At 37.2% G+C, this 12,762-nt stretch overlaps 1 protein-coding gene across 1 annotated transcript; it reads right to left on the bottom strand.

Moving 5' to 3' along the window:
• Nucleotides 1-8,880: 8,880 nt before the first annotated feature.
• On the bottom strand, nucleotides 8,881-12,199 carry LOC143542137 (uncharacterized). The gene is made up of 9 exons (XM_077034800.1): nucleotides 11,138-12,199; nucleotides 10,987-11,040; nucleotides 10,803-10,905; nucleotides 10,637-10,711; nucleotides 10,409-10,568; nucleotides 10,231-10,300; nucleotides 10,067-10,132; nucleotides 9,219-9,341; nucleotides 8,881-9,137 (listed from the first exon to the last, which is right to left on the bottom strand). Exons 1-9 carry the CDS (start codon nucleotides 12,060-12,062, stop codon nucleotides 8,959-8,961), a joined length of 1,755 nt encoding a protein of 584 aa, XP_076890915.1. The 5' UTR covers nucleotides 12,063-12,199; the 3' UTR covers nucleotides 8,881-8,958.
• Nucleotides 12,200-12,762: the final 563 nt, after the last annotated feature.

Raw genomic sequence — 12,762 nt, 5'->3', positions numbered from 1 at the left:
GAGTGATACGGTGGTGTGGCCGGAGATGGTGGGGAGAGGGGGTGGCGGCGGCGCTATGGGTCGCCGGAGAAAGAAGAAAGCAGGGGGAAGGGGGAGGCTAGGGTTGGGAATGATGAAGAGGAAAGGGTGTGGTGAGTGGTTATATATTTATAATAATAATAATAATAATAATAATAATAATAAAAATAATAATAAAAAGAAAATTAATAAGTAAATAATAATAAATAATAAAAGAATAAGATAAGAATAAAAAAAAGATTTTATAATAAGAGGATTGTGGAGATGAGAAGGCATGAAGGAAACCTGAACCCGAGACCCGACTCGTTTAGAATGCCCAACCCGCCTTATGCTAAACCAATGACTCATGGGACCCGTTCAGAAACACTTAAACATACGAGCTCATTATATGAGTGGAGGAATTTTAAGGAAGATACGAACGAACGATAACTTGTAATATATATATAATAAAGTGTGAAGGTGGGAATTTAATATAAAGTTAAGAATGAAAATTAATAATGATGAAATAAATATAACAATAAATATATAAATAACGTCAAAAAATGTAAACTGATGAAGTCTAGCCCCTTTTTATGTGTTATGTTTTCGGGGTTGTGTGCATACTACAATGTGTTTAGATTTATACAGTTAATTTAAATGGTAAGTGAATATTAGATATATGTTTGAGTATGAATGTGAATGACATGGATTGTTTAACTGGTATGCACATAGTTGTTATATTAGTTATGAATGAAGGAAGTGGAAAGAAAATGTAACGAAGGTAGAATGATATGGTATGTTAGAGGGCACCGGGCCCTGATAATAACCGAGGTATGTAGGGACTGAACCCTTATAATATCCAAGGTAAGTAGGGACTTGAATCTGAGGATATCCAAGGTATGCAGGACACCGGATCCTTATTAATTCCGAGGTATGTAGGGTCTGGACCCTTATAATATCCAAGGTAAGTGAGGACCGGTTCTTTATTGTATCCGAGGTATGTGGTCAGTAAGAAGTATGAATGTATGAATGCATGTATGTATGTATGATTCAATGATAGATGAACAGGTAAGTATTAATACGTATCTTCGGACGCGTATTAGTAAGAAAGTGAATGTAATGTATGTTAATTAACTAAAACTCACTCAGCGTAGCTGACTTTTAGTATGCACGCAGGCAAGTAGAATGAGACAAGTTGCTTGATGAGGGCACGTGGCAATAAGAGGAAGACTGACATTGCTATAAAGAGAAGACACCCGTGTCATTCATGTTTTATGTTTAAGACTTATGTTATGTTATTTTAAAACAAAATGTTTATGATATGTATGAATGAATACTTTTATTCCGCGAAATGTTTTAATTAACTCTGAATTTACGAATTATGTGAATGAGTAAATCCAACCAGCGAGAAAGTAGGGCACCCGGGTCGGGGGCCTTACAGGTTGGTATCAGAGCATAAGTTCGAGAGAATAAGCATCCTACATGCTTAGACTCGAACAGAGAATGAGACTTAAAGAATAAAGAAAGAAGATGCCAGTTAGAGAATGCCATGTGTCACTCAAGCAAGATCGAGAATGGTAGAGTACATGATTGAGTTCATGTAAAGATTTATGAATATATGTGTATGTATGTTAAATGAAAGTAGAAGAATATATAAATATTAGCTTAATTGCTAGAGAAGAAGGTGTGTATGCTAGCTTAATTGCTAGGGATAAGGATGTAGGTTATTTGTATGTTTGCATAGTAGAAACTAGCACAAGTGAAATCATAAAGGGAAGTACGTAGGACCTGAGGATTAATGTAAAGAGTTAATTACACTTAGCCATTGTCATTAACTACTTACCTTACAAATCATGTGCTAAATAATTCCTGAAGTGATAACGTTTGTGTTTCCTTAGAGAAAAGATATGGCGAATGTTGCAAAGAGACGAGCATAAGGACGTCGTACTTGATGCTGTGGAAGGACACGTGCCAACCAGACACCTTTTGAAGAAATGTGTGACGTAATGATATACGAAAGCGGTAGGACTCCAACTGTAGAAAGTAATGAAGAAGGAATCAGCTGTCTGATTTTGAGGCTCTGATAGTGCATAAGAGTAGGTTGATAGAGTTATAATCTTTGGATGGTGATAAAGTGATGGTTTATGGTGATGAGGCAAGTAAGGGGCTTAACGTCATTTCGATGATAATAGCCGATAAGATGTGATGGCGAGGGTGAGGTGCCTACCTAGCGTATGTTGTTGACGCTTCAGCGGAGGCAAAAGAAGTGAAAGATGTTCCAATAGCGTGCGACTATCCCGAGGTGTTCCCTGAGGACCTTCCGGGATTGCCACCGGAACGAGAGGTAGAATTTCAGGTTGAGTTAGTACCGGGAGCACAGCCCATCGCGAAAGCACCTTACCGACTGGCGTCGTCCGAGATGAAAGAATTGATGTCCCAACTGCAAGAACTCCCCGACAAAGGTTTTATACGACCGAGTGTTTCCCCGTGGGGCGCGCCGGTGTTGTTTGTGAAGAATAAGGATGAAAGCATGAGATTGTGTATCGATTATCATGAGCTGAATAAGCTTACGGTGAAGAATAGATATTCGTTGCCAAGGATTAACGACTTGTTCGATCAATTACAAGGCGCTAGCTGGTTCCCGCGGATAGACCTTCGGTCGGGCTATCATCAGTGAAAGTGAAAGAGGTAGACATTCCTAAAAATGGCGTTCCGAATGCGGTATGGGCACTACGAGTTCCTCGTGATGTCGTTCGGTCTAACAAATGCTCCCACGGCATTCATGGACATGATGAATAGGGTATGTAGGCCAATGTTAGATAAGTCGGTTATCGTTTTCACCTCGAAAAGCGAGTCTGATCATGCTAAGCATCTGAGAGAAGTATTGGAAGTCTTGAAAGAAGAGAAACTGTACGCCAAGTTCTCGAAATGCGCATTCTGGTTGCGTGAAGTGCAGTTTCTAGGTCATATAATCAATCCTGAAGGGATTACTGTAGACCAGCTAAGATTGAGGCGATAAAGAATTGGAATCCGACGGAGATACACAGTTTCTTAGGGTTGGCCGGCTATTATCGGAGATTCATTCAAGGTTTCTCCAAGATAGCCGCACCGTTGACCAGTATGGCCTGAAAGACTGTGGTATTCAGTTGGGGTAAGTTCCAAAATGAGGCGTTTGAAGAATTAAAAAAGAGGCTCACGCAAGCTCCAATTCTTGTTTTACCTGATGGTAACGAGGATTTAGCAGTTTATGCTGACGCTTCATATCAAGGGTTAGGTTGCGTGTTGATGCAACGAGGAAAGGTCATAGCTTATGCGTCTAGACAACTGAAGGTTCACGAATGTACATACCCGACGCATGAGTTAGAGTTAGCAGTTGTAGTACATGCTCTTAAGATCTGGAGACACTACTTGTATGGTACTAAGTGTACTATCTATACGGATCACAAGAGTTTGAAATACTTCTTCGAGCAGAAAGAGTTGAATATGAGGCAAAGAAGGTGGCTAGAGTTGATTAAGGATTATGACTATGAAATTAAGTATCACCCGGGTAAGGCGAATGTAGTTGCCGACGCTCTAAGCCGGAAGAATGAAGAAATGATAGAAAACGTGAAGTCATACAAGCTGACTGTCAACTTAGATCTCTTTACATAAATTAGCAAGGTTCAGACAGAAGTGCTGGCAGACGAAGGGTTAATTGAGAAAGAGAGGATTTATGGGAAACTGACTGAGTTGATTGATAATATGCAAGGCGTAAAGATCATATTCGATCGAATGTGGATTCCGCTCCATGGGAATCTCAGAAATCGAATTCTGGACGAGGCTCATAAATCTCGATATTCGATTAATCCAGGATCCAACAGGATGTATCAAGACTTGAAGAAGGACTATTAGTGGCCTGGTATGAAGAATGAAGTGGTTGATTATGTCAGTAAGTGCTTGACTTGCTTACAAGTTAAAGCAGAACATCAGAAACCGTATGGGAAGCTACAGCCTTTGTAAATACCTGAGTGAAAATGGGAACACATCAACATGGACTTCATTACTAAGCTACCTCATACAGCTAAGAATCATGATACCATCTGGGTGATTGTGGACCGTTTAACTAAAATTGCTCACTTTCTGCCTATACGAGAGGCTATCTCGTCAGAAACGTTAGAGAATGTGTTCATTAAAGAAGTGGCAACGAAGCATGGAGTGCCGTTGTCGATCGTATCCGACAGAGACACCCGTTTTAATTCCAGATTCTGGAACAGGTTCCATGAAGCAATAGGAACAAGATTGAACATCAACATGGCGTATCATCCTCAAACAGATGGACAGTCTGAGCGGACTATCCAAACCCTTGAGGATACGCTACGTGCATGTGTGTTAGATTTTGGAGGAAGCTGGGATGATCATCTCCATTTAGCAGAATTCTCATACAACAACAGCTAACATTCGAGCATTGGAATGCCTGCATTCGAGATGTTGTATGGTAGATGTTGTAGAACTCCTGTATGCTGGGGAGAGATTGGTCAGAAAGAGATGGGTAGTTTGGAAGTGGTGCAAGAAACCTCATCGAGGTTTGATCAAATCAAGGCAAGGATGAAAGCTGCTCAAGACCGTCAAAAGTCTTATGCCGATAAGCGATGACGACCGATCGAGTTTAACGTTGGCAACAACCTGATGCTTAAGGTCGCGTCGTGGAAAAGTATCATCCGTTTTAGAAAGAGAGGAGGAAGTTGAGTCCAAGGTATATTAGACCGTTTAAGATTATCGCTCGTGTAAGAGAAGTGGCTCATAAGCTAGATCTACCTGCCGAACTAGAAGGGATTCACTCTACCTTTCACGTTTCTCACTTAAGAAAATGTCTCGTCGACGACACGTCTCACATGCCATTAATGGACATAGAGCTGGATAAGCGACTAAATTACATCGAGCAGCCAGTCAAAATTGTCGACCGTATGGATAAGCAACTTCGTCAAAAGATTATTCCTTTAGTCAAGGTGGTTGGAAACATCGCAAGGGATCCGATGCAACATGGGAACTAGAAGAGGAGATGCGTAAGTTCTACCCGCAATTGTTTATGTAATAGGTAGGTTTCAGGAACGAAACCTTTTTAAGGGGGAGAGACTTGTAACGCCTAGTTCCAATAAATAATAAAAAAAATGTTACGAGTTTATTTTAGTTGACGTGTCGTGAAATGTCGTTAAATTAATTAAAATAATATGTAGGTAGTGGATAAAGTTAATGAGGATTAATGGACTTAAGATTGATTTGGGCCTAAAAGCCTTTGGGCTTTGCCTATTTAAACCCCTAAACCCTAGATTTCCATTTTTATCATTCCACCATCATCATTCCAATCATTTTACACACACCCAAACACAACAAAGACCCCCTGGACACCAAATATTTCCAATTCATCCATCCTTGATCTAGCTCAACCACACCAAAAGGTAACGATTTATGTTCATTTTCCTTTCATTTCTTGATCAAGTTTGATAACAAAGGAGTTAAAGACTAAAAGCGAACCAAATCAAATAAAGATAAACAAGCTTCAACAAATCAAACAAATAACAATAACTAGGAATTTGACAAGAGAAGATAAATAATGCAAATATTAATAAAGTGTAACAACTTGAGGCTGTCACCACCGTGACAGAGGCTCGATGCAAGCGAAATTCCGGCGAGTTGAATCCCGTTTCCGGCGAACAATGGTCAGACACGAAACCCGAGGTGCAACCCCTTAAACCAGATCCGAACCCAATAGCCAACCATGACCTCGAACCAAACCCAAACCTACCAAGCCGGTGCGATGAAACTGAACCCGAACTCGATCTGAGTTAACTCCTTATGCGACATGCGAAAATCCTTATACGAAAGTACCGTTCGACGCGAAATTTCGTGCGAACTCGAATGCGAAGAATCCCGTGCGAACTATTGTGAGGCGAAGCAAGTAGAGATATACCGACCTTCCGATGGCTTTCATTGGGGTTTTATAGGTGGTTGGAAATGGAAGAGTGATGCGGTGGTGTGGCCGGAGATGGTGGGGAAAGGGTTTGTGGCGGCGGCGCTATGGGTTGTCGGAGAAAGAAGAAAGCAGGGGGGAAGGGGGAGGCTAGGGTTGGGAATGATGAAGAGGAAAGGGTGTGGTGAGTGGTTATATATTTATATTAATAATAATAATAATAATAAAAGTAAATGTAATAAGTAAGTAATAATAAATAATAAATGAATAAGATAAGAATAAAAAAAGATTTTATAATAAAAGGATTGTGGAGATGAGAAGGCATGAACGAAACCCGAACCCGAGGCCCGACTTGTTTAGAACCCGCAACCCGCCTTATGCTAAACCAATGACTCGTGGGACCCGTTCAGAAACACTTAAACATAGGTGCTCGTTATATGAGTGGAGGAATTTTAAGGAAGATACGAACGAAAGATAACTTTTAAAGTGTATATATATATATATATATATAATAAAGTGTGAAGGTGGGAATTTAAGATAAAGTTAAGAATGAAAATTAATAATGATGAAATAAATATAACAATAAATATATAAATAACGTCAAAAAATGTAAACTGATGAAGTCGGTTTCGTTAACCCATAAAGTTGGTTACGTTAAAGATGATGAGTTCAGATTAAGTAACTTAAGACTTTAATATATCAAAATAGAAAGTTAACATGTGTAATTATTAACAGTTAGTCGAGCACAGTTGAAGAAAGGCATTACTACTAATTCGGAGAGGAACCGTCTACAGGTGAGTTCTAGCCCCTTTTTATGTGTTATGTTTTCGGGGTTGTGTGCATACTACAATGTGTTTAGATTTATACAGTTAATTTAAATGGTAAGTGAATATTAGATATATGTTTGAGTATGAATGTGAATGACATGGATTGTTTAACTGGTATGCACATAGTTGTTATATTAGTTATGAATGAAGGAAGTGGAAAGAAAATGTAACGAAGGTAGAATGATATGGTATGTTAGAGGGCACCGGGCCCTGATAATAACCGAGGTATGTAGGGACTGAACCCTTATAATATCCAAGGTAAGTAGGGACTTGAATCTGAGGATATCCAAGGTATGCAGGACACCGGATCCTTATTAATTCCGAGGTATGTAGGGTCTGGACCCTTATAATATCCAAGGTAAGTGAGGACCGGATCTTTATTGTATCCGAGGTATGTGGTCAGTAAGAAGTATGAATGTATGAATGCATGTATGTATGTATGATTCAATGATAGATGAACAGGTAAGTATTAATACGTATCTTCGGACGCGTATTAGTAAGAAAGTGAATGTAATGTATGTTAATTAACTAAAACTCACTCAGCGTAGCTGACTTTTAGTATGCACGCAGGCAAGTAGAATGAGACAAGTTGCTTGATGAGGGCACGTGGCAATAAGAGGAAGACTGACATTGCTATAAAGAGAAGACACCCGTGTCATTCATGTTTTATGTTTAAGACTTATGTTATGTTATTTTAAAACAAAATGTTTATGATATGTATGAATGAATACTTTTATTCCGCGAAATGTTTTAATTAACTCTGAATTTACGAATTATGTGAATGAGTAAATCCAACCAGCGAGAAAGTAGGGCACCCGGGTCGGGGGCCTTACACGTGTGTTGGGGGAGTTTGTTTGTTGGTTGCATGGACGAGCATATTGCCCAAACTCGAGCCATGGATTGTTCAGGTTGTTTCTCAATTTCATTTTCATAAGGTATGTGGAGAATTGGAAGATTAAAGGTGGTGTTCTTGTTTGAAAGAGTTGGTATTTTTGTTGAAGAAGGTGGTATCGGACGACATGTATTTGTAGCCCCCCCCCCCCAATCGCGCCCCTAAAATCTCTCGTTGGGGGGGGGGGGGTGTTCATGGAAAAATTCACCCCCAATGTAGCCCCACTACGCTTTGCCTAAGACCAGATATAGTGGATGGAGCCTCTATGGGGGCGTCTTGTGTCATGTGACGTCACACCATCATAGGAGCGTCTTATAACAAAGTGGTGTAGCGGATGGAGTCACTTCCGATCATTACCGCATTATTAATTTTTTATTATAATAAAAAATAAAGCAATCACCAATCATCATGGCCCATTCTTCCCCCATCCGACACTTTGTGAAAAGCGCCCATCGCCCATAAAAGAGCGATGGAGCCCCAGGGTGGTGTGCAGGGCTTTATGAGGCACTTTGTGATGGGTATGTCGCCCCCTACGGATGGTCTAAGACCAAAAGAAAAGGTTAAAGAAAAATATAGTGCAAATACAGCTACAAAACTTCTAAACACTAGTATGATTATAATGGGAAATTCATGAAGTTAAACACTAACCATTTCTCTTACTATAGACTTGCATGTTTGCTTTTATTCTTACTCATAAGTTGGATGCCGATTTAATGACGTTAGGTACTTTGGACTCAAAAATTAACTGAAAAATAAAACTTTCAAGAATTTTATTTTTGTTTTGTTTATACATGTTTTTTGAACGAATATTTAACAATTGCAAACGAACACAAATTAAGACATACATACTTAAGAAATGGAGTTCTTAGCACATGGCCTACAACTAGTGGTTAAAAAACGAAACACCATTAATAAAATATAAAACATGAAATTCTTACGAAATAATTAATTTTAATATATTTAAATTTTACTACATAATGTTTACTATGTAATTTTTAGGTTGTTAAATTTTACAAAATAATAGAGCAAAGTTATAACACAGCCGTTTTGTCAATGATTTTGTGACCTATATAACCTACACTAGAACTTATAGTCTCATCAAAGCATTATGCTCTTGAAATCCATGTATTAAAATCGTAATAACTAACATGCACTATATTATAATGATACACTAACAAATGCTATCTGTTTTTATTTAACGATTTATTTATTAACATACAACCGGTTTCTTTATCAATATGCCTCCTCACACTATCCATCTCCATCATGTCTACACGTTGATTTAATCAAATCGATCAAGATCTTTTCTTTAGCTTTGTGCTTTCGGTATATGTAGAAATTCTACCATTTCTATGTTCTTGCCAAAAACTTTGATTTCTATGAGCAATTGGTTCTTGTTCTTCCTCAACAACTTCATCTTCTTTTGTCATGATGGATTGTTGATAATATTTAAATGCCACCAACAACACAAACACTGCATATAATAAATGATTTTGCATCCAATCATTAACAAGACACGACCCTTATCTTACGACAAGAAAGCTGTGCACCTTACCTGCCCAAATACGCGCAACAATTGAAGAAAGGTTCCAAATAAGGGTAAAAATACCGAAAGCAACGGCTTTTTTTTGAGAGCATGAATCCCAAGCATCCTTGGATCGTCGAATCCAAAATGTACCTAAATTTGTATGAAAAAACATTCTATTAGAGAAGCATGTGATGTAATACTCAAATTATTTTAATACCCACAAAATGAGAAATAAAATTAACCATGAAAACCGTTAGTACGTGACTTATATAAAAGTGGAAAAGGACCACCGTCCTATAAATTCTTTAAATACAACTTTAAAGCATTAAAAGGGCCGTTGGGGAATTTTATCAAACATGTGAAAGTGCAATTTCACTAGATCTCCAACAGTTAATAATGAAGATGATGGACCCACATCATCCAGGCATGTTATATCTATCCTTAAAAAAGATAAAATCACGAAAAGAAACATTTTTTTTACCGTGTGATGTACCTATATATTCATATAATAAAACATTCATTTAGCAATGAGATACGTGACCAACATTTGCGTTTCTCGAACCACATGCGTGAAAGTGTTCTGACAAGACTATATAGGTATAACGCACTTAGAAAAATGAATACTTTTGTGATATTTTCTTAAAACATGTCATAAGGTCTAAAGATCAGCATATGACAAATTTTATGGTTGGTAGGATGTATCATTTTCCACTCAATTATTTGTAGACAGGCACCGAAAAACCAGCAATGCAACTTTCCTGTCTCGAAGCCTTTATATTAATCGTACAATAATATAAAGCAGATCACATAACTTTTCTAGAATGATCAAGTACATGGGTCAAGGACAACAGTAAGTGATGTGAAAAAATTTATACCATATGCAGACAATTGAGAAGAATACGATGAGCAGATTTTAGGCACCGTAAAAACACCAAAAAAAGCTGCAAATGAAACCCAACAAAGCCCATCATAATTCAAGTAATTTGGTGCATAATCTTGATTTTCAAGATCTTTATTTGTAGGAATGTGCAAAACTGACCCAATTGGGCCATTTTCCAAATGGTTATAGAGCTGCCACACTTTGCTAAAATAAAGAGCAGCACTGCCATCTGTCACATGCATCAACATTTTGTAACTTTATCACAAATCTTGTACATGAAGATGAAATTCACTGATTCACATCAAAATCAGTGACAAATAAGTTTTAAAAAAAATACCTTCATTGTAGTAGCAGGATCACCTGAAAACAAAGCTTTGACCTTTAACAGAAATTCATTGATGTAAGGAAGGAATATTTTTATTGCCCAAATTGCTTCTTCTTCACCAAGAACATATTCCTCATTATCAGTAATATTATTATCTCCTTCTACTACACCCCTGTTTTATAAAATCATTATTATTATTTTTTTAAATATATGATTTATAAATGTAGGTGAATAACTAACCTGGAAATAAAGGATTTGAAAATGAATATTGCAGCAAGATAGATGAGACTCAGATAAGAAATCACAGAAATGAAGCTGAAAAAAAGTAGAAATTAGGATTATTATGAGAAGGGAATTAATTTAATCATTTATGCTAATAAGGGTGATTGAATGTTTAATTTTAAACCTGAAATTAAGGTCTTGAGTGTATGAAGATGAAAGAATTGAGAAAGTGCCAAAACCAAAAACTAATGCTGATTTTGATGCATCTTTCCACATGATCAAATCAACTGAAAACAAGATTTTGAAATCAGTGCATGAATATCAAGAATCATGAAATGTAATCATTGTCTTGAAATTTGAATACTAACTTAAACTCTGCAATTTGCTATGGGATTTGGGAACTCTTGGTGATGGGAATTCATCTGCAAATTAAACATAGAATTGAAGTTAGATTGATTAAAACTGAGAGAATAATTAAATAATATTAATAATATAATGCAATAATACAATAATACTTGCTTGGTTTTGAATTGGTTCTTTGATGATTTACAACAGGAGGAAGTTGTTTTCTAACAGTTCTTGAAACAAGATTTGATCTTTCATTCCTGTGATGGATTATCTTATCTGCAATTACAACATCTGATGACTTCTTTTTGTGGATTTCCGAAACGGCTTCCGGTTTGGTTTCTAGTTTGGGTTTCGCTTCTTGAACAAGAACAATGGCTCTTTCTTGATTAACTTCTTCATTTTCCTCCATTGTTGCCTTTAAAGATTTGACTTTTTCCAAGTCAACCATCATCAATTTCTCCTCACAAGCATCTAATTCTTGATTACAATCAGATCTATTACTTTTTATCTCATCATTATCATCATCTATGTTTCCAACCTCACTTTCTTCAACTCCATCATGACATTCATCACCAAGTAGTGTTTCTTTTGCTGCAATTGCTTTGACTTTCTCAATTCCATCACCTGAATCGTTGTTAATGCTCACTTTCCTTGATAAAGATCGAGTCTTTACAGTCCTCTGAAGCTCAATTGAACCACTCTGCACCTTATTCCATTCGGGTCTTGCTTTCTTGATACCAATTGGGCTTTTCTTGATTCCATCAACATCACTCAGTTCCTTACTCACTTCAGATCTAGCCCTTGAGATCTGAACCGGGCTTCTCTCATTTCCATCCAAATTGCCATCTGATTTCCAAGTTTTCCTCTTCCCAACACCACTGACTCCATTAAAGCTCTGCTTGGATCTCAAATTCATCTTCTCAGAATCACCAGAAGCCTCAAATTTGCTGTTTTTCTCAATGGGTTTTTCAGTTTCTTGAATCTTGTCATCGCCATTGAAGACTTTGTGGTTATTATTACCTTTCATTCTGGTGGTCTCCCAAACAGCCCTGTTTTTAGGTGAATTGGGTGCCAGTCTTTTTCTATCCAAATCCATGTTCCAACTGTCAAAACTGGATTTTGTTTATTATTGTTGTTATTGCAGTTGGAGGCTTTGAGTAGAAGAAATGGCAGTTGGGTTGGTGTGTGTGTGTGTTGTTTGTTCTTCTAAAATGATGATGCATTTGGGGTACTTTAATGTGCAGGAGACTGAAAGCAAGGGGGACAAGCAGAGGACTTTAGTTACTGCAAAGACCAAATTATCAGTTTCATTAGAATGTACAACATTTTATTCATAAAGTACAAGTATTTGTTTATTGTTTAAGGTCTTTTCCTGTGCATGGCGGTGGGGATGCGGTTAAATCATGGAGTCATGTGTGTGGTATTAATCATTAGGTTTAAAGGTTAGGGAATGTGTTTTGCCCGACTTCATATGGATCCATTTTTAACGATAGGAAAAAATATATATGTAATAATGGGTATGATGTTTACCTTTTAAAAGTGGAGTGGTGGTTTTAAATCAATGCAAATCTACTGTTAGGTAATATCATGGTTGTAGAAACTGTTAACCGTTCTCACCTCGGTTGATTGCGGAGTTATGAGTACTTAGACATGGTAGATTATAAAGAAATTATTTTTTTGAAAAACTATACATACATACATATATGTCAAATATCATAAATTTACTAATATGTATATATAACAAAATACGTAAATAACAATATAAATTAAAAAATATATAAAATCTTTAAATATTA

Source organism: Bidens hawaiensis, unplaced genomic scaffold, assembly GCF_021521415.1.
Source record: "Bidens hawaiensis isolate Kalapana, Puna unplaced genomic scaffold, B.hawaiensis_p1.1 tig00012785_1, whole genome shotgun sequence".
In the NCBI taxonomy this organism is placed as follows: domain Eukaryota; kingdom Viridiplantae; phylum Streptophyta; class Magnoliopsida; order Asterales; family Asteraceae; genus Bidens; species Bidens hawaiensis.
The sequence above is the reverse complement of the archived record's forward strand: the minus strand, read 5'-3'. Positions and strand labels throughout refer to the sequence as shown.